The sequence below is a fragment of the Vanellus vanellus genome (assembly GCF_965231255.1).
Source record: "Vanellus vanellus genome assembly, chromosome: 2".
Taxonomy (NCBI): Eukaryota; Metazoa; Chordata; class Aves; order Charadriiformes; family Charadriidae; genus Vanellus; species Vanellus vanellus.
Genome location: NC_138906.1, coordinates 61,670,447 through 61,690,677, shown reverse-complemented (window position 1 = coordinate 61,690,677; position 20,231 = coordinate 61,670,447). Strand labels below are relative to the sequence as shown.

Below are 20,231 nucleotides of genomic sequence, written 5' to 3'. Positions count from 1 at the left end.
GAAGCTGCAAAGGCTCATTTTCCCACACAGCAGCAGGGATCAACTGAGAAGGGGCATCTTTCAACCAAGGTGCTCTTTCCCACTGTCAGGTACTCTGCCGTGCTCAGCCATCCTTAGTCTTGGGCTTCTTTGCCAACTTTTTTCTCTCATCATTGAAGTTTTCATAGACTTTCTCAGAGGCACAGACCAACATCTGGCAGTAGTCAGAAACACCTTTCTGTGTACGTGTGCTTTACACCTCTCTGCTTCAAATGGTGATGTGACTGCAAAGGGAGCTGCTGCCGGGCTAGGGACTCGTGACACAAATGAGCTTGGCTGTTTTGCAACAGAACCTAAGCTAAACGGTGTCAATTCCATACCTCTCCCACGCTTTCCATGTGATTTAGCTCAAACAACAATACGTGTTTTTTTTTTTTTCAATTGTATGCCAGCTCTGTTCGTGTGCTCAGTCATTCTGCCCCGGGGATCCAATTCAGTGACTGTTAAGTAGGTAGCTTAAGTAAGAAAATTAATGCATCCATTTGCTTTCCAAACCTTTGTTTGTAGGTACAGAGATGCACCTGGCCACTTCCAAATACCGGAGGTGGCAAATATGAAGCAGCTTCACCTCCTTCTTATGACCTTTCATTTCCCTCTGGCAGCATCAGTGTTGCTAGTAAATTTTATGTATGTAACAACAGGAGAAGAAGCTGGCCCAGAATTCAGATGTGGTATTTAGGTGACACCGTACAAGCCATAACAGTCATGCTGAAATAGATTTAGCCAGGAACACTTTAAAGCCATTTTTGTGCATTTCATACCCTCTGAATGATTGTAATTAAACACTGTAAATACCTATCAGACAGACCCTTTGTGAGTGTTAGTCCAGACGGAGGGCTTTAAAGACCTGGCATTGACATCATGAGAAATCAGTGAGTCTTATTCTCAACAGGACCATCAGTTTTCTGACTATTTTTTAACCTTGTTTGATTAGTAAGAAATATATAGTTCTTTGGCAGGGATGTTTGAAAACAATTCTTTATTTCGTGTGGCTCTGTGCTCAGGTGCCCAGTCTAAAGTACCTGTGTCACCAGACTTTCAAATGGCTCAGCCATTACCTGAAGTATCTCATGAGGTGCCCTAAAATGGGAATACCTGAGATCACAAAGGTCTTCAGGAAATGCAAAGCTTTATCGCAATGTAATATTTGTGCTATTGTAAAGACCATACGGTTCCACCACACCTGCCTACATTTTGCGTAGGTGTTAGGCAGACACGCTCCTAGAGCCGGATTTGGATCACCCAGTTTGGTATGCAAAACAGGCACCTGTGGGTGCAAGGGCTGAGTAAATAACATAACCCACTGCTCACCTGAGAAGTACTCGGGCTCCTTAAACATGCAAAAGAGATCATGCTTGCATTCAGATCAGCTGCTACAAGTGACCCACCTTGGCATCGTGATTATTTCTCACCATCAACTATTGAGGGAACCAGCTAGCTCGTGATCTGAAATACCCATTCCTGTCATAGACGGACAACTAAATCACAATCATTACAGTAGGCTGAAGTCATAATTCAAGTTTCAAACATCTTTGATGTACCACAAAGTTCTTAAGGATTTTAAAGTCTCTCATGTGTACGTGGCACTTCAGGGAGGCAGGGGAAAGGTAACCCTCTAAATATATGAGTTTGGGTTTCTTATCAAAGCAGCAAGAGTCTAAAAGGGATTGTTCTACTTATAGCAGTAACTAGCAGGATGTCTAATGCACCTGATAAATAGCCTGGAATAATTTTTCGCTTTGATCGTGGCAAAGAGTTTAACATTTTCATACCTTCTTTGCATTCAGATTTGTGTGACTTCTGAAAAGGAACACGATGGCTTTATCAAAGTATACAGCGGGAAGAAGAAAGGCTTCGTCCCCATAGATGTCTTAGAAAACATCTGATTTCAACAGCCCACTTGCTGCAGTAGGAGCCCTTTGTTGGCAATGCCTGTCTGCCTCATCTCACACTGTGTCAACCCAGATGGGCTGTCTTGCAGATGTTCAGGGAAATAGTGAGAAAACTGCAACTACAAGAAGAAAAAGACATTTAGACTGCCACAGCAACACTAAGAAAATAAGAAGAGTGGAATGCTTGAAAGAAAATATAGTTAGAAACCGCTAGGGAAATGAGGGGTCCTTGGATGCCAACAGGAATAAGGTAAGAAAAAAAAAAAGTCTGGGCTGCTTTCTGGTGCAAGATGGCTGTTACAACCCTGATGGAGACAGACAGCTTGTTCTGAAGGACTAAACTCACGTCCTGTTCTTGTGTCTTAGAAAACTGCTGGACTGCTTTCTTGTTTGAAGTGTGTATTTAGGGGGGAGGGGGGGAAAAATACCATTCAAACTGTCCTCGTACTACAGTCCAATGCTTGTAGTAAAGTGTGGCTGTGGTTCTACAGTTTTGTCCCCAGTATCAACCGATCAGTTTAAGCGTTTAATCCTGGTGTTTAGTCTCGTAACAAAGCAGTTTGGAGACACCGTGTGAACGTCAGTTCGAGAAATGCACTGTGCCCCGGAAGTCGGCAGCTTTCTCTTTCTGTGCAATCTTCCTATATGAAAGAGTAGCGAACTTGTGTGTCCTTTGTTTTCTCTGTATACGAACAAAAGCTCTCAGCGTATGTTGGGTGTGATGGCTGCTCTCATAGCTCACAAAAACAGCCGGTCCTCCAATTCGCAAGCCTGCTTGGAAGCGTCCCTCTGTGTTTCCTGCGCCTTTACCTGGTGATACAGAAAATGGGCAAAATGTGGGGAGAGAGCCACAGGCTTGAAACATTTTATATTTTTCTGTGTATATTGCACTCAAAAATTTTATATATTAATCCTATTTATAAAAAATAAAACAGTTAACTAACCCCTGGAAGACTGAAAATGCTAGGAAAGGACAGACTGCACACAGGAGTGAAGTCTGTAAAGATCAAAATCCAGAACTCGTGACAGAAAGGCACTGAGTGTCTTAGCGTTGTGTTCACACACCAAAGGCGTTGTCTTAATTTGCTAAATAGAAGTTTTGCAGATTCAGCAGTAAGTACACCGACATGAATTCCTCCTTGGCATAAACCACCATGAGCATCCCATAAATCTGCTCCATCCTAGTGAGACTGTGCAAACAGCTCTGGTTTGTCCTTGTAAGCCTCCATCTTCAAACGTGTTTTGGGCACATGAACCTTTCGGCAGCTGGAGAGCAGTCTGTGGGGCCTGTGGATCTTGACCAAATTATACAAGTCAGCCAGTGCTGTTGTCGAGCAGGGGCCTTATGAGGTTTAAAAAACAAGGAACCTAATTTCCAAGTATTTAATTGGATGTAATTGCACCAAATACACTTAAACAGCTTAGCATGTATTACGACATAGAGGTTAAGTCCTATCCCAAAGCTCGCTGCTGAATTCATGCCTTATTTGACCAGCTTGAGGATGAATGCCCGTCTTTACTGAGATTAACCCCAATTTGATGTCCTAAATCCTGATACCGCAAGAAGAAATTCACATGCTGCCAGGCTAGTATTGGCCTTTGCAAAGTTGACACTATTTCTAAAAAGAAGCTACCGGTCCTGCTTCCATATACCGAGGCAGTTTGAATCTCTTGCACAGCGCGGGTCTCAGTAGTTGGGTTGCCCTATTTGAACAGCTGGTCTTACTCAAAGCCTTATGAAATCCAGAGCAACTCTACACACGCCCAGAAGTTCACAGAGCAGATCGGTCTTCAACCTCTCAGAGACACATTTTGCAGCTCTTACTTATCACTTAATTGCAGAGGAGGAAGTTGCAGGGGGTTCAGCTGCTGAAACATGGTCCTTCGTAACGCAAGTGGTCTATACCAATTACTAATGTCCTCCCGGCTGATCAAAAGTATCTGATTTCATATCTTCCATGGGAATATCAGCAATTTATAAATTATTTTTTTCTGTTCAGGCAATGAACATTTGCTCAGCTCATTTTCCTAAATAACCAATAAAGTCAGTGGGAGGACAGAAGGTTCTGATAAGCCTTAAAGATAAAGAGGAAAAGCAGTAGAGACATATTAATCCACTCTGATTTATAAGATTATTTTTTTTATATTCACCCATTCAAAGGAGAAACTCAAGCGTTCATTAGAATTAAAATATTTGCTACTTTTGATCAGGCCTGTCAAGTGGACAAAGGAAATCTGTATTAATCTATACATATGTGCTGTTGTTTACATGATTGCATCATACTGTGATTCCCTCCTATTTCAGTCTTCTATGATTTCAATTTATCCCTAGAATGTGCATCATACTATTCAAAGAATTATATGAATATTACCTACAACTCACAATGGCCTTTAATCAATGTCAGTTTGATTCCTTTTGATACTGAGCAATAAATAATAAAGTGACTGAGTAAAAACAAAACAGACCTTATGTGGACTGTATTACATCTGAGATAGGATTGCTTCTGAACCAAAGCTTTCATGGTTATCTTTTCTTTGTGTTTTTTTTTTTTGTTTTGTCTTTTTACCGGGCTTTTGCTGCCATTTGATATGTAGACGTAATTTATGCCTAATTTAGCAAGAAGCACATACATGAGTCTTACTTTAAGCATGTGATTCATTGGCTATTTGCATGCTTAAAGCTGAAGCACTTTGCTGAATTAAGGTCATTTTCCTCAAATTTATTTTGGATGCCTTACTCTGAATCCAGACGAGTATCCCATCATTTTTTTTCCTACCATATGCAGTTCGCAATAGATACTGCATTAGCAAGCAGTTAAAAGTCAGACGGAAGATGGAATGGACTTTATCTGACGTATGCTCAGAAAAATTGAATTTTAGGAGATAAATGCTGTTCAGATCTAATTTAATATTCTGCTTAATAAAGACTATGCGATGGTTGGAAGGAGAATAGAAGTGTATGTTTCTTGGCTTCTTTGCATCAGACTGTATCATTTTCAGCTATCCACATTCAAGAACATTCACTAAACCCATCAGCAACAGTTGTTACTGAGCATTTCCATTTAAAATCTGCAGCACTTGCATTTGCCACGTTTAGCAAACCATTTCTAAAGTACTTCTTCTGTGATGTATGTAACACGTGTACACTCGACGTGAAGTTTTCTGGTGGGACCTTCCTGAACATTTGTTTCTGGCAGATCAGAATGTATTTTAAGCCCTTCAACATCTCATCACAGCATAAAACTGGCTACAGGGTATTTTCATAAGTGCTAGGAGCTGCTGATCAACATGAGTGGAGGATGAGCTGCCCAAATCATGAGCTCCTCCCGTCCGTAAATAACACAGTATCTCAGTTTATTACCATCTTTCTCTACACTTGGACATTTAGACTCAGTGGAGTCTTTGGAGACAGAAGCTGCAGTGTCCCGTCAGCTGGGGACTCTGGGGAACTAAGGCACTTATTCCTACAAGCATTGTGTATCTTTAGCATTGCTTACAGGCCTTTTTTTATAACTGTTTGTTGAGATTCAGTTGACTAAATATAGCACCCAGTGCCATCAGAGGAACCTGCACAGGGCCAGCAAGCAGTGACATTGGAGATTTGGAAAAGCCATGACCTTCTAAAAAAGCTACTGGAGACTGTGTAGGTTGTCTAAAATGGCACTAGACAGATGTCTTTGGAAAATGAACCCAACTCATTTATTTTAAATATGTTCAGACAAGTCTGATTTATTGAGCACTCAAATTACATCTTTCTTTCCCTAAAGGACACTGAATAAATGCAGCAAGCCATATCAATCTTGTCCCCTTTCAATCCACGGTAAAAAGAATCCTTGAATGCCACAGGAACTGGATTTCAGCTATTATCTTGGAAAAGGCTAGTCAGCGTTACCATTCTCCCAAAAATCTATGATGTAATTTGTCTGATCTAACCGTAAATGTCTGCAACTAAGCTAGTAAATCAATTTGCTTTCCCCCTTCCCTAGAAAAGAGAATAGCATGCACTTCAGTACTTTGGCTCATCTGACCGACTGAAGTCGCCTGCTTTTGGGTGACCTATATCGTGCCTCACAAGTGCCTGTTTCTACCCATCGACAACCAAGGGAGCATTGGATAGCTGGGTCAGATGTAGACCTCCGCAGACGTAACATCTGTATCGGAGCAGAATTAGTAGCCCTAATTTCTGGACGTATAGGTGTAACATGGATATCTCTGGAACAGACAGGCCTATGTACAACGTGTCTTCTACTTTTTACAGTGTCTCTGAAGTTACTAGCCATGATTATTACCAGAAATGAGAAAAGAGGTGCATTTTTCTTCCCTTTTTTCTTTCTATAGGTCTTTCTTTTTCTTTCCTTTACTGGCTGGTGGATAAGGGTGGCTTCCTAAATAGAACACTTTGCATTTAAATGCAAACATAACTTTAATATCATATAGAACTGATCCTATTAAGTAAATTTTAATTCAAAAAGCTGAATAGGAAGAATGCTAGCATGGCCCTATCCCCGCCTGCAAGAATACTGACTGTCCGTGAGTCCCAATGGCAACAGTACCATGCACTTACCTCATGCCTAGGGAGGTAGATTTGTGTGTGGTTCATTTTCTACTAACATTTCACAGTGTTTCTGCTGGACAACATTCTGAAATGCTACAAACCATCAGCATGAATAACATTGGCCTGGGCAATCAGACCAGGGTGGGTGTTGCTGTGCTCATTCATACATAACAAAAAGCAAAATGCAGATATGTATTTTCTATCCACTGGTGATGCACGTATCAAATAGCTTTTACAGCACTGAAAATAAGCACAAAAGATAGTGAACAAGTACCAAGTATGTCAGGTTCTGTTTAAAATATAAGGAGGGAGGAATGTGAATGGTATTCCCATGCATACTCCTGTACTCTGCTCTACTACAAATAGGGTCAGGCAAGTGTTTTAATTTCATATTTGAGACATTTCATAAAAAATGTAGTCCCAAATTATCATCCAGATTGTGCGCACTACATTTCGTAAAGCAAGGAGAATAAATATATTTCCCAGTGGGAATATATGTCATCATAACGTTGAGTTTTCCATGGCTAAAAAGAACGTCTAAATCTAAGAGGTACATGAGAGTTATTTTTAAAACCATTCTTTATATAGAAAATTGTTATGTGCCTGGGGAATGAGCACTTGGCAGGGTCTCCACAAAAGAGGCCCAGAAAAACTATAGTAGGACTGCTTCAGGTCAGCATGCGTGTCCATCTCCTGAGTGACTCAAGGAACTCTATACACCACCTACCTAAATTAATATCATTTTTTCAACCAAATAAGCTTATATTAATTTCGTATTTTATTCACGTACGTACAAGCAACACATAAACATACATAGATATATATGTATATCTTACATTCAGTAACATCAACCCAATGGCAAGAGCACACGCCCTTAAAAATCAGTCCTGACTGATTTTTTCCTTATCTTAATGTGCTCAGCACCTAGTTAGGACAGAGAAGTGTAGCATTGACAAGTTTTATCCGCGTTAGACAAAGCATATAACACATAAACGCAGAGTTACAGGCAGTTGAACTGCAAATATGCAATACATTGAGCACAGACAAGATACTCGCTGCTCTGAAATGCATGTAATTCATCAGGCAAAGTTAGGATTTCATGCTACATACAAATTGGCAGCCTGAAAACATCGTCAGAACAGCATCTATATCATACCTCTTTGACCTGGCTGCCTCACAATAATAAGATATTGAAAACAAAGAATAACTTCTCCTTGGAGGCCTGAAGGAGAGGAAGCCAGGAGGCATTCCTATGGGCTTAAAATAAATTTTTTTAAAAAGTGCTAGTCAGTCCCATATACACACCATGAGAAGGGCACATAAATTTACCCTCAGTAGAAGGAAGTAAATCAACATCTGCATAATTACTATGCTACCAGCGGCTTGCCAGCTGATAGGGTCAGAGGCTGACAAGACAAAACTTAAAGACTCTGAGAGTTGTTTCAGCTGTGCATCACAAACAGGAAAAAAGAGAGGGATAGCTGGGGGTAAAATCCAATTTTTAAAAGAGACGGTGCAGCAGTAGTACTGAAGCAAACCCGTCAATGTGTCTTATCTTTTCCATCTCGCCCCCTCTCCCTGGCTGCGGCGCAGGTCGGGGTGGCCGTGGCAGCAGCTCCCACCCCATGCTCTCGCCCCAGGGCAGCACTGCAGGTGTGTGGGCACAATCGCAGAGCAGACCTCAGGGCTGTTCCCGGCGTGCCCAGCCCACGCCAGCAGGACCTCTTTCCAGCTGCTTTTCCTTCCTCGGATCATGCCGGTTTTGATGCTGGCTGACCACTGCCTGCCCTTGTGTCTGGCAGGAGAAAACAACCAAAATTATCCCAAGCAAACAGAAGCCTAATAAAGCAGCCAATGTGGCAGCAGTCCCCAAAATCTTGGAGTGTGGCCATCCTGCACACCCCTGTGGTGTTGCAAACTGCACTGCAGAAAATGGTCGTTCTTTGTGTCTCCCTGCAAGGTGTCGCTCCCCTCTGTGCCTCGTGGTCCTTCTCTGGCTGCGCAGGCTGCAGCACCTTTCTCACCTACACGCCACCCATCCTTATTTTACACCCACTGAGTCTCACTCTCTGTCCTGCCAGGAAAAACCTTTCAGGCCCATCCAGAGCATCGCTCTGTTAAATGCTTGCTGTCAAGCAAGTTGTCTCCAAAAAGGCAAGGCTGGCATTGGCCTTGGGTCAGCAGCCTACCCACACGGACACGGTTGGAAACCCTCATTCAAAGCAATATGGGGCTGCCATGAGCCATGTCCCCACCAGTACTGGGGATGGAGATGGCTCACTCCCATGTGATCAAGGATGGAAGGGGAAAAACACACTACCTTATTTTGACCCTTTGGAAGAAGTTTGGATCTCTAAGGCCGAAGTATTATGTGACATACTAAACATGGAAGAAAAACTTCTGTTTTTCAGCCCATTCACATTACTTATTACTCTGTGCTTCCACATTTTGGCTCCAGAAATGCAAAGCGAATGCAAATCTCTCCTGCTCTGTCCTTCACTCACTCCACATCCTAACCAGCTGTTGCCTTGTGTCTTTGTGCTCGTTCTTGCAAAGGTCTCCCCTCCCTGGAGTTTCTCCTGCTGCCAAAGGCGATGCTTCCTGTGGATATTATCCAAGGTACAGTGAGAAATTCCTCTCTGCAGGATGGTGGGGCCAGGCTTTTCCATGTTGATAGTGTCCCCTGGTAAATAGCATTTCCCTGCAGACACCATTGTTCATGCCATGGACACCAACACCCAAGCAGAAGGAAGGGAGGGAGGGCAATAATCTTCATTAGCGTTTTTGTGTTTTGGGCAGGGCCTGGAGAGACCTGACTGTAAAATGCCTGATCTCCAGCTGGGCAGCATCCAGCCCCATTGAAGTACCTGTACCCCAGCCACATCTGAGGATGGCCAGTACAGCAATCCTGTTTGCAGTTCATTCCTGCTGCAAGGAGGTATAGGGTCAGGTTTGTTTTTTTTTGAAACCATAGTAGACCACTTAACCAGAAGTCTCTAGACCCCAGATGGGCACTGGGAAGGTGAATTTTTTGATTGGTGGGATTGGGTGTCATCAGGCTCCACAGCAGACTCTCTTGCCACTCTTTCATGCTTGCAGGCAGGCCTAAAGTACGTCACCCTACATTAGTAGGCACATGGGAGACTAAGCTGACGGTACATGTGGTATGTATTACTTAAGCACAGCTATCCTCATTACTAAGTATTAGCTGAATTGACCAACGGAGCCGTTTGAAGCTCAGTCCTGCCAGGAATGAGGTATCAGCTGCACAGGGAAGAAGTAAGCCCAGGCTATTATAATGTAAACAGAAGGTTACCCCATAAAAATAGTACCTAGATCCCATGTGTTCAGTTTCTTGCTTAACCACGGACAATGTAATTCATCTAATGGCGCTGGAGCTGAAATGAAAGTTAATACTGTGGTGGGACAGTCTAGAAGAGCACACTGGAACAGATATGGGATTTTTTTCAGTATTTGTATAGTTTGCAGCATTTTACCATGTAAATAAAATGGTAAATACACAAAAATAGCCCAAGACAAAATTATTAACTTACTCCTACCCATCATCTTATACATGCAGCTTTTAAACCATCTGCTGTAGTTTTTCTGTAGAGATGTGTACAGCCCTGTGGCCTCTAGAGGCTGCGGTAATATGAATTATTAGTACAAATCTGCTTTACTGACATCCTGAAACTAACTCACAGGTGCTTTATGGAAGGCACAGAAAATCAGTTTAACTCCTGTACATAAATCTTCATCAGACAGTAAGACATTTCTTACAGTCTTCCTTGAAAGGGCAAAAGGTCCCATGTGCCCAGACTGGAAAAGACGGATTTCTTCTTGAAGACTTCAGCACCAAGAGCATTGCATATCCTCAACCCGTGCTGGCCTTCCAGTTGAATACCAGGAGTGCAGTGGGACATGCAAGCCTGCACACAATGTTAACTGGAACAATCTTTGTAGCCTGCACACACTTATACATATTTTTTGCAAAAAAAAAAAAGGTGGCACGCTGGGCATATCTGTATCTACAACATGCTCCATCCAGACGTAACGAAGCCTTGGTTGTAGGCTAGGTCTCAGCTGCTCTGCAGCACCGCTGGTGCACAGGGTGAATGCTAACTGTGCAGAAAGCACCACTTCTCAGTCTGGGTACAGGCAGTGTCTGCCCGGTGTTGACCATGTTGTTTTCACAGGTCACAGTGCTCTAGCTTGGTTTCTCCAAAATCCCAGTGGCCTTTATGTTGGCTTGTGTGACGTTAGCAAGTGCTATAAAAATACAGTCTGCTTTGCTGCATAATGCCCTCTTCCTAGCCCCAAACACACAAATCCGATCAACATTATGCATCAGCTGAGAGATCAGATGCTGGAGCAGACACATGGTTCATGACGTGACAGCACTGTACTCACCCCTTAGACTTCGGTTACACAAAAACTGTTAATTGAGAAGGAAGCTCCATAATTTCTTGAGTTTTAAGAGCTCTTCAAGAATTCTTCCTGCTTCAGTGCCCCAATTAACCCCCTTATAGATTTAGCTCACTAGTCACACTTAATGCTGGCAATTAACGAAACAATCTGCAGCAGCCCAGAGCCATCAAAGAAGCCTCTTGCCTGCAGTGCCGTCTTTGTGAGTGAACTCATCTGCCTGCCAGATCAGTGCAGCTGTGTGTGGTGGAGGTAATAGGAACAGTGATTTTTGCCCTTGTTCCTGTAGGGTGGTTCCACCTCCAGACTAAGCCAGGCCAACCTCACCCCAAAAGAGTCATTTTTGCAAGCAGGCATCACCAGGTAGTGGTCTTTGCATGTTTTAACCTAAAAACCAGGGGAATACTCCTTAGACCTTCAGAGTAATACCACTTTCATAGCCAGCTTTCAAAGAGGTTGCCCTCTTGTAAGTAAGATTTCACTTTCTTTCAAGCAGCATCACTGTGGCTTTGGTCTCAGACCAGTCAAGTAAAGACCTGACAAGTAGATGGAGCAGCATCTAATGTAATGTTGTAGCCCCTGAGTCTCTCCATGAAAGATGAAGATTCAGCACCTGCTTAGTGGAAATCCAAACACAGATGGGATGTGCCTTCCCCCACTGTCTTGGGAGCAATAGAAGGAAGAGCTGTCAGTGTTAATGAGATATAGAGCAGGTGATGCAATTATCATCTGAGAACCTGAGTAGGATGTGACAGATGTTACTATCAGGGTTCATTGCATTATTAGCAACACCTGCTAACCAGCTTACATGATAACCCCCAAGCCACACCAGATACAGCCTAATAGAGAATGAACTGTTTCGAGTAAAACCGAAACACTCCAGGTGGTATCAAAGCCATACTCGAGGCTGCCCTTTAACAGTGGGAGTCCCAGCAGGAATTGAAAATGGAGCCATAAATTACTCTTAAATAAAGTAGATATGCCATTCCTGCTTCCTGAGAATCTCTCTCCCCGCTTGTACATCACCACAAGTCCCTTCTACCCAAAACAGGATTATCAGCTTTTTACAGAGCTGTGGATGAATGGTGACTTGCTACTCATCTGCAGGCTGAGAAATGAGCTAGTTAACCACAGGTTTGGGGTTATTGTAGGAAAGCAGGCCCAGCTGATGTTTACCCAATCAGATTCAAGTGGTGCTGAGGAATGGAGGCAGCTCCCACCACAGTGGGAATGGCACAGGGAGACTTGGGGTATGCAAAAACCATAGCTGCATGTCAAATCACAGTAAAGCACTTGCAATAAGGCCCGACGTGACAGAGCATCACTCAAATAGGCAGGGTGTGCTTGGGAACTTGGTTTTGTGCTAGGGAGGATGAAGGGAAGCGGGAAGACCTTGTGGATCAATTTAAACCCCTGCGGCCAGAGTGCAACAGAATGATAACAACTGTATGCCATGTGATGCTTGGATCCGTGTTCATCCGTGCTACTGAGTGCTGAGAACAAGTGGACGAGGGTGATAAAAATCCATTAACCGTGGGACAAGGTAAGTGAGTTAAGACTGTAAAGCGCTTTGACAATCTTGTACCACTGGAGCCCAAATTGTTACCACAACACAGACGTCTGGCAGCAACTGGTGCTCTGTAAATCACTGCAGACTGAATTAGATTAACTCCAAGGGTACATGTGGATAGGTCTAAAATCACACCCACGAAATGTGTTGCTCTTGCTCTTAGACCTGGCTGGATTGCCGGGAGCAAGATAAGATCTTAGTCAAAGGGAGGGGGTGTTAACAGTGTCAGCAAGTACAGAAGAAATCTATTTTTGCCACCAGCCCAACTTGACAACAGAAAAGGACTTTTTCTTTTCAAGTTATGTTCACTCATTTTAAATATTTTTCAGGTAATTAAAACCGGGCACCACTGAGCTGATGTTCCTTGAAGAAGAGTGAAACACTTATTACCCTTCTCATCTTCCTTCTTGAAATGATTGAGGTGAAAGAAAGGTTAGGAGGAGAGTCTTTTCTGGGTTGTCATATTTCTCTTTTGTCTTTCACATTGGTTCCAGGAATGGAAAGTCATTAATCACCTATCAAGATGGCAGATAAAAGTTGCCTTGGGGTTAGTGAGGTTTGGAAAAGATCATTTAAGCATGGCAATTAATCGAAATCAGCAAGATGGGGACAGACTCTTTATTCAAAAGTAAGTAGCAGGTGATAGGCAACAGATTTGGACTGGTATTAAGAAAAAATGAGTGAGGAATCTTGGCTGACAAAGATGAAAAATAGAAAATTAGTTATAAGGTAAAAAGAAAAAGCAGTAAATGAGCAGAGGAAAAGGTTTATAGTGATAATCCCTGATTATTTATTGTTTTAAATTATTCGGATGGAAACCTCTGACTGCCTTTCCTCCTAATTGTGTTAGCCATGCGAGTACTATGCAGACAAAGCAGTGGGAGCCAAATATTAGGCACCTTTAAGGATCCAGAAGAAGAATGTTTCAGACAGTGATCGCATTATGTGTCTCTGTGACAAAGTTTTCTCTCCCAGTTAGACTCCATGGACACACACAGATACATAGTGCTGCAGTCACTGAGTTGCACGAGCTTTTATTGTATCTTTTGCTGGTTTTATCCATCCAGTGTTTTTGGCACAGCTGCCACCCATTCCACCATCCTCCTCCTCACTCAAGCCTTCCTCTGTGTGAAGGAGTCCCTGGGAAACTCCTACTGACCACTCATCTCTCCCAGACTTGCTGCAGACTCACAGCGTTGTTTTACAGGGGGAGACAATATCACCAAAACACCTCCTGCTTTTATCTCCTTTCTGAAGGAGGTGCCAAAAGCCAATGAAATAACCTGCTTTGAAGAGCCAGCACAACGCAATAAAACCTGCCCACAACCTAAAAATACCTGAAAGATTCATGAGGCTTTTCCCTTGAAAAGTCTAAGGGTCAGAACAACTGGGGATAAAAAGCTTTTTACCGTGTTAGGCAGTAAAAAGCCTGCATTCATAAAAATCTCTGGGAGATATGATTTGACCAACATACAATCTTTCAATGACAACCAGTTTCCACATGGGTTATTTCTACCTCCTTGTTAAGCTCATTACATTCTCTGTTGTCCCATACCCATGCAAAAAAATTCCCAATGGCACATTCAGAGTTGGAATTTCATCAAGATAAGTAAAATCTCGAATTAAATGCTTCAGTTTCTATAAATTCCCATTGCTATAAGAAAAGGTCATCAGAAAGAATTTGACATGGCAATGGGTGCTGCTTCTTACATACTTAGATGTTGTAAAGACGCAGTAGGGCTACAGGGTGTTGCGGTGCCTATTGGCAGGGTCTGCCACACTTCCTCTGTTAAGCCTATTTGCATTTTCAGGTGACGTCTGGCATGATATGGTGAAAACACACCAGAGAGCAGGCAGAATCCCAGTTTGGCATAGGAGCAGCTGTCAAAAAAAAAAAAAAAAAAAAAAAAAAAAAAAGCTTTGGTCTCAGAGGAAACCTGAGGAAGGGAAAGGTTTCCAGGAGGAAAAATTAATTAAATTCACTGATCTTATCAGCCGGCTACAAACTGTTACTCTCTAGAAGAAATGAGGAAACAGGACTGAAATTACATTTCAGCATTTCAGAGACAGTTGTATGTTCAGAAGTCAAAATTTCTTTCCTAGCTGTTACTGAACAACTCATAGTCTTTAAATTGGGACAGAGGCAACTAAGGCTAAGTTTTCGGCTTCTCTGTGCCCAGAATGTCCAGTTCTAGTGAATCCTGACATCCAACCACCAAAGCTCAGGCAAGTTGGAACTCTTGGAATTTACCCTGTGGCGCCCCATGATGGAGGATCCGGGAAACTACAGGCCAGTCAGCCTCACCTTCATCCCTGGAAAGTTGATGGAAATGCTCATTCTGGATGTCATGTAGAGGAAGAGAAGGTTACTGGGAGTGGTCAACGTGGATTCACCAAGGGGAAATCATGTTGACCAATCTGATAGACTTCTATGATGACATGATTGGCTGGGTGGATGAGGGAAGAGCAGTGGGCGTTGTCTACCTCAACTTCAGCAAGGCTTTTAATGCTGTCTCCCATGACACCCTCATAGGTAAGCTTAGGAAGTGTGGGTTAGATGAGTGGACAGTGAGGTGGATTGAGAACTGGCTGAATGGCAGAGCTCAGAGGGTTGTGATCAGTGGCGCAGAGTCCCGTTGGAGGCCTGTAACTATCGGTGTTCCCCAGGGGTCAGTACTGGGTCCAGTTTTGTTCAATATGTTCATCAACGACCTGGATAAGGGGAAAGAGTGTTTCCTTGGCCAGTTTGCTGATGACACAAAACAAGGTGGAGTGGCTGACACACCAGAAGGCTGTGCCACCATTCAGCATGACCTGGACAGGCTGGAGAGCTGGGCAAAGAAGAACCTAATGAAGTTCAACAAGGGCAAGAGTAGGGTCCTGCACCTAGGGAGGAACAATCCCATGAACCAGTACAGGTTAGAGGTTGACATGCTGGAAAGCAGTTCTTCAGAGAGGGACCTGGGAGTCCTGGTGGACAGCAAGATGACCATGAGCCACCAATGTGCCCTGGTGGCCAAGAAGACCAATGGTATCCTGGGATGGATTAAAAAGAGCTTGGCCAGCAGGTTGAGGGATGTTATCCTCCCCCTCTACTCTGCCCTGGTGAGGCCTCATCTGGAGTACTGTGTCCAGTTCTGGGCTCCCCTGTTCAAGAAAGACAGGGAACTACCGGAGAGAGTTCAGCAGAGGGTTACAAAGATGATCAAGGGACTGGAGCACCTCTCTTATGATGAAAGGCTGAGAGACCTGGGTCTGTTTAGCCTGGAGAGGAGAACACTGAGAGGGGATCTCATCAATGCTTGTAAATATCTAAAGGGAAGGTAAGAATAGAATGGGGCCAGATTCTTTTCAGTGGTGCCCAATGACAGGACAAGGGTCAATGGACACACACTGAAACACAGGAAATTTCATCTCAACATGAAGAAAAACATTTTTACTTTGAGGGTGACAGAGCACTGGAACGGGTTGCCCAGAGAGGATGTGGATTCTCCTTCTCTGGAGATCTTCAAAACCCACCTGGATGCATTCCTGTCCAACCTGCTCTAGGTGAACCTGCTTTGGCATGGGGGTTGGACTAGATGCTCTCCAAAGGTCCCTTCCAATTCCTATCATTCTGTGATTCCATGAGCAGACTTTTGACCTGGAGTGGTGGTTTCCATATAAATTAACAGCCTTTCAGTCATGAATCTCCCTTTCACCTTCATACAAAAAAAGAAAAAATAAAAATATAAAGAAACCTTTGAAAAGGTATTGTTCGTGTTGTGATAGCTAGCAAAATAAAAAAGCATTCACCTCCTGGGCTGACAACTGATCCCTGTGCCACATGTTTGAAGCATTTTTGATTCCTGCTGAATAAAAGGTCAATTTTAATAAATCTTTGATGCTTTCTAATAAAAGTTCAATATTTGGTGCAATAATTTTTTTTTTCATAAATATCCTGCTCAGCTGTTAGCTGGAGCACACAGAACCAGGTTCATCTAAAGCATCAATCTTGAGGAAATTGGAGAAGTTCATAATAAGCTCTCAGTCATATTTGCAATGCAAAATTAACACCATTTCTGCATGACTTGTCTCAGTCTAAGTCCTGAAAGACCAATAACACCCAGAGCAACTGTGATTAAAGTTCACACACTGGGCTGTCATTTACTGGACATTATACTTATTACAGTGCTGCTGGCTTCAGAGAAGGATTCTTCTGCTGCCTTTTAAGATACCAAGGCTGTTGTTATCACAGATATTCAAAATAAATCTCAAAAAAAATGTGAATAAATCTAAAAAAAATAAAGATTCATCTAGCAACTTCATTAGGATTGGGAACTTGAAACTAGCTCTGCTGCAACAGGGCAGATTCAACTTTCCAAAAATGTTGTTTTCTTCAGATATGCTGGCTGGTACAATTCTCTTTGCATGCGCTATTACTGCTCAGTATACGGGGCATGACTCATGATACATCGCAACACAGAGTGATAGCTAGGGAAAATTGAGCTTCTGAAAACTGAGATTAAAGGGGAAAAGCCACAGGAATAAATAATACAATAGACAGGTGGGGCTGGAGCATACAAATGAGATGTCTCAGAATAAGTTTTGGCCTGTCATCCAGCCCCTGGTAGTGGGCTGTGGACATGCTTTATTTTCTTGGCATCCTAAGGGAAGTGTGAGGTAATTAGAAAAAGTGAAGCATGAGGCCTGCTGCAACCAAGTCCACGTATGCTGGTACCTGAGGGTCAGAGACTTGTGTATTTTCCAGCATCGACTTGTTTTCAGTCCTTTGATAAACAGCCCTGGGCCACCAGCCATCTCTGCCCACATGCAGCCTGCAAGGACAGACACCTGCAGCGACTCCCCTGTGATTCAGGTCTCAGCATAGAGACCCATTCCCATCCAGCAAACCTTCTGCTTGGTTTCTGCAGCTCTGCTCTGGGTGCAGTGGGTCCAAGCACAGCCATGCACCATCCCGTGGGAGGAAAGCTGCAGTCTGGCTTTGCCTTCTCAGTAGGGACATTTGTGGTACAAGTGAAAGTATTGCACTCCTACCAATTTTTTAATTTTTTTTTTTCTTTACTTAGGAGTCTGAATTTGAAAATTTGTCTTGTAGTTCTTCCTATGAATTTCATATTTGTCAGGTGGTGTCTTTTACGGCACTAGATGATTTCAATTGCTGTTTACAACTAATAAATCCCTTTGAAAACTTTGCTTTAGTTTAAAGGAAAGGATACGGGTTGCTTCTAGTACGTCATACTCTTCCATGTCTCCAAATGCACGTGCACAGCATAGTCCGTGAGTGGAGAAGAGCACGCTTTACACACCTCTGCTGCTTCTTTTTAGGACCAGAAGAGATGGCAGGTCTGGCAACTGGAAGGAAAACAAAGAAGGGACAGGGAGGTATCAGAGAGCAAAGAGAAGGAACAGTCCTGTCAAATCTCTTGCTGCTGTTCTGGCTTTGCAGATAAACACATGTATGTAATTTAATTATTGGGCCTTTTTTCCCCCAAAATTAGTATCTCTAAGTAGTAAGATGCAGAGGCTGATGTTATAAAGGGTGGATGATTTCAAATCGAATTAAAAGAAGACAATAACTTCATAATGGCTTTTCCAGGACATAGGCGTCCTTCCAGCAAAAAATAATCTGATGTTATGGTAAAAGCCGTTAAGCTTTCACACCCAAATTGCCACAACGTTGCAAACTAAATCCGTGCAACTCATGTATTGTTTGTTATTCTTAGCCTCACTAGCTTTGCAATGGGCATGCCACCTGCCCTTTTGTTCTGCCTTGCTTTCCATAGTCAGAGGCGAGCTGCTGAAACACTTCTCAGAAATGCTAGGATATACGTGCCCGGGAAAGTCACCTTGTTTTCCCACCCACACACCCTCCCACTTTACAGACATCTTTTGTTAAATCAATACCACGGAAAAGCCAACAGAAAAGCTCACGTCTTTGTGTGAGCCCATACAGCACTTCAGCGTTGATCACCCTTGGAACAACCGGGAGCAAAATAGCATCTCAATTTTCCTGAAGAAAACAGTGGAATCCCAGAGGAGTAAATGAAATATCTATGCTCCACCCTTGGTTTTAAATGATGGCCTTTGTCCCCAGTGAGTCAAGCCCCAGTGATACCGGAGGGGTTTTGTGTGGGCAAAAAGGTTTAACTGCCAAGAGCTGATGGCAGGGTGGAGGTGAGACTGAACAGGTCCTAATCCTGCTTCCATTGAAGCCAGCTGAAAGACTCCCCTGGAGAATATAATCCTGCCTCTCACTGCCTGTGTTTTAGAGTTGGAAAGAATTAAGGAGAGGGTTAAAAAAGATGGATTAAGAACAATTTAAAAAAAAAAAATGTGATGGAGGAGGGAGAGAAGGAAGGGGCAGAGACTGATGCATTTGGGAGAGAACTTAAAATTTCAAGACAATGAGAGATACATGATCGAAACATAATCATTAATAATTCAAAGTTTTAAGCTGAATGCCTACACATGTGTTCCTTAAAGAAAAACATACTAGAGCCAGTGACGTGCATATATGCTCACCTAAGGAGATGCTACAGCCAGGGTGAAGGCGACGTTGTACAGACTGCCAGTAAAGGAGAATGAGTTTCCAAGTCTCTTCTGTGTGAGGTGATATGTCTTGGGCAAAAGGATGCGAGCCCAAAGATACCGTCAAACCCCTGTCTCTGTCTCTGGAGAGATTCTAGGGCAACGATGTGAAAACAATCCTTTGCTAAACACTCTCCCTGTTGTCTGATAAAGGATGTAATTGCTGATATTAAAATCACAAGAGAAAAGTAGAAACCAATAGAAATTTATACAGAACAAGTTACCATGCATGCAAATAGATTCAAGATATTTCCATAGTGTCTTTAATTTTTCTTTTTTATTTTCTACACATTAAAACTTGGAGTTTATGCTGAAGATATCAGGGAAAGGTCTAGGACTGTCAGGACTGGGGGAAAGGAGTCTTCAGAGTATGTTCAGTACAATAGAGATTGTATTAAGAACAGCCAATGTTGATACTGAAGTTCCAGTTCAGCACTAGAAGAATACAGCTCCAATCTTTTTGGAAAGTCGGGGTATCAGGTACTCACAAGGAGCCGATCTGCTTATAAGCCAACCCATTCAAACATGCTGTGCACTGGCACCCGCAGATGCAAGTTTTCTCCCTTCAGATGAACAGAGACATTTTTTGCTTTAAGACAGGGAAACAACAGACCTTCAGATCAGGACAGTCACATCCTGGGAAGTATGTAAGCTGTACAGGTTTCTCACCCAGCACAAAAGAAGCTTCAGCAGGATGCTGTAGGGACTTAAAAAGAATAAAGATCCTTGGATACATTAAAAAAAACTAAATATGTGGCCTACTGTAAGGGAGATGATTGCATTACCCAGGCAGGCGACACAGAGGAGATGAACACCAGCTACAGAACTAGTTACAATTTAGGTGCTGAAAAAACTGATGCTGGAAAGGACATCAAAAATTATGCCAGACACATCAAAAATGACTTCTTGTCAGGCCGTTATTCAGAAACTCATCAAAAGGATGGTTTCTAAGTAATTTGTTCACCTGGTGTTATTACTTTCAGAGAGCAAGGCTAAGGCCAGTGACAAGTTTTTTAGTCCAAGAAAGACATAAAAAAGCACCAAGGATTCTAAGATGAATGAGGCAAGTTCAGACCAGAAATAAAGCCCATGTTTTGAGGAGCAAGGGTGACTGACCAGTTGGACAAGATACTAGAAGAATGGCAGAGTTTTGTTCTGA

At 42.8% G+C, this 20,231-nt stretch overlaps 1 protein-coding gene across 1 annotated transcript in view; it reads left to right on the top strand.

Annotated features, from left to right (window-relative positions):
• The window catches only part of STAC (SH3 and cysteine rich domain), a gene marked incomplete at its 5' end in the record, with an annotated part of 74,686 nt that extends 72,553 nt beyond the window's left edge, over positions 1 to 2,133 (top strand). Inside the window, one exon of the mRNA XM_082479678.1 lies at positions 1,827 to 2,133. Within this exon, the coding sequence (XP_082335804.1) occupies positions 1,827 to 1,925 (99 nt within the window). The 3' untranslated portion in view covers positions 1,926 to 2,133. The remainder of the gene's footprint in view (positions 1 to 1,826) is intronic.
• Positions 2,134 to 20,231: the final 18,098 nt, after the last annotated feature.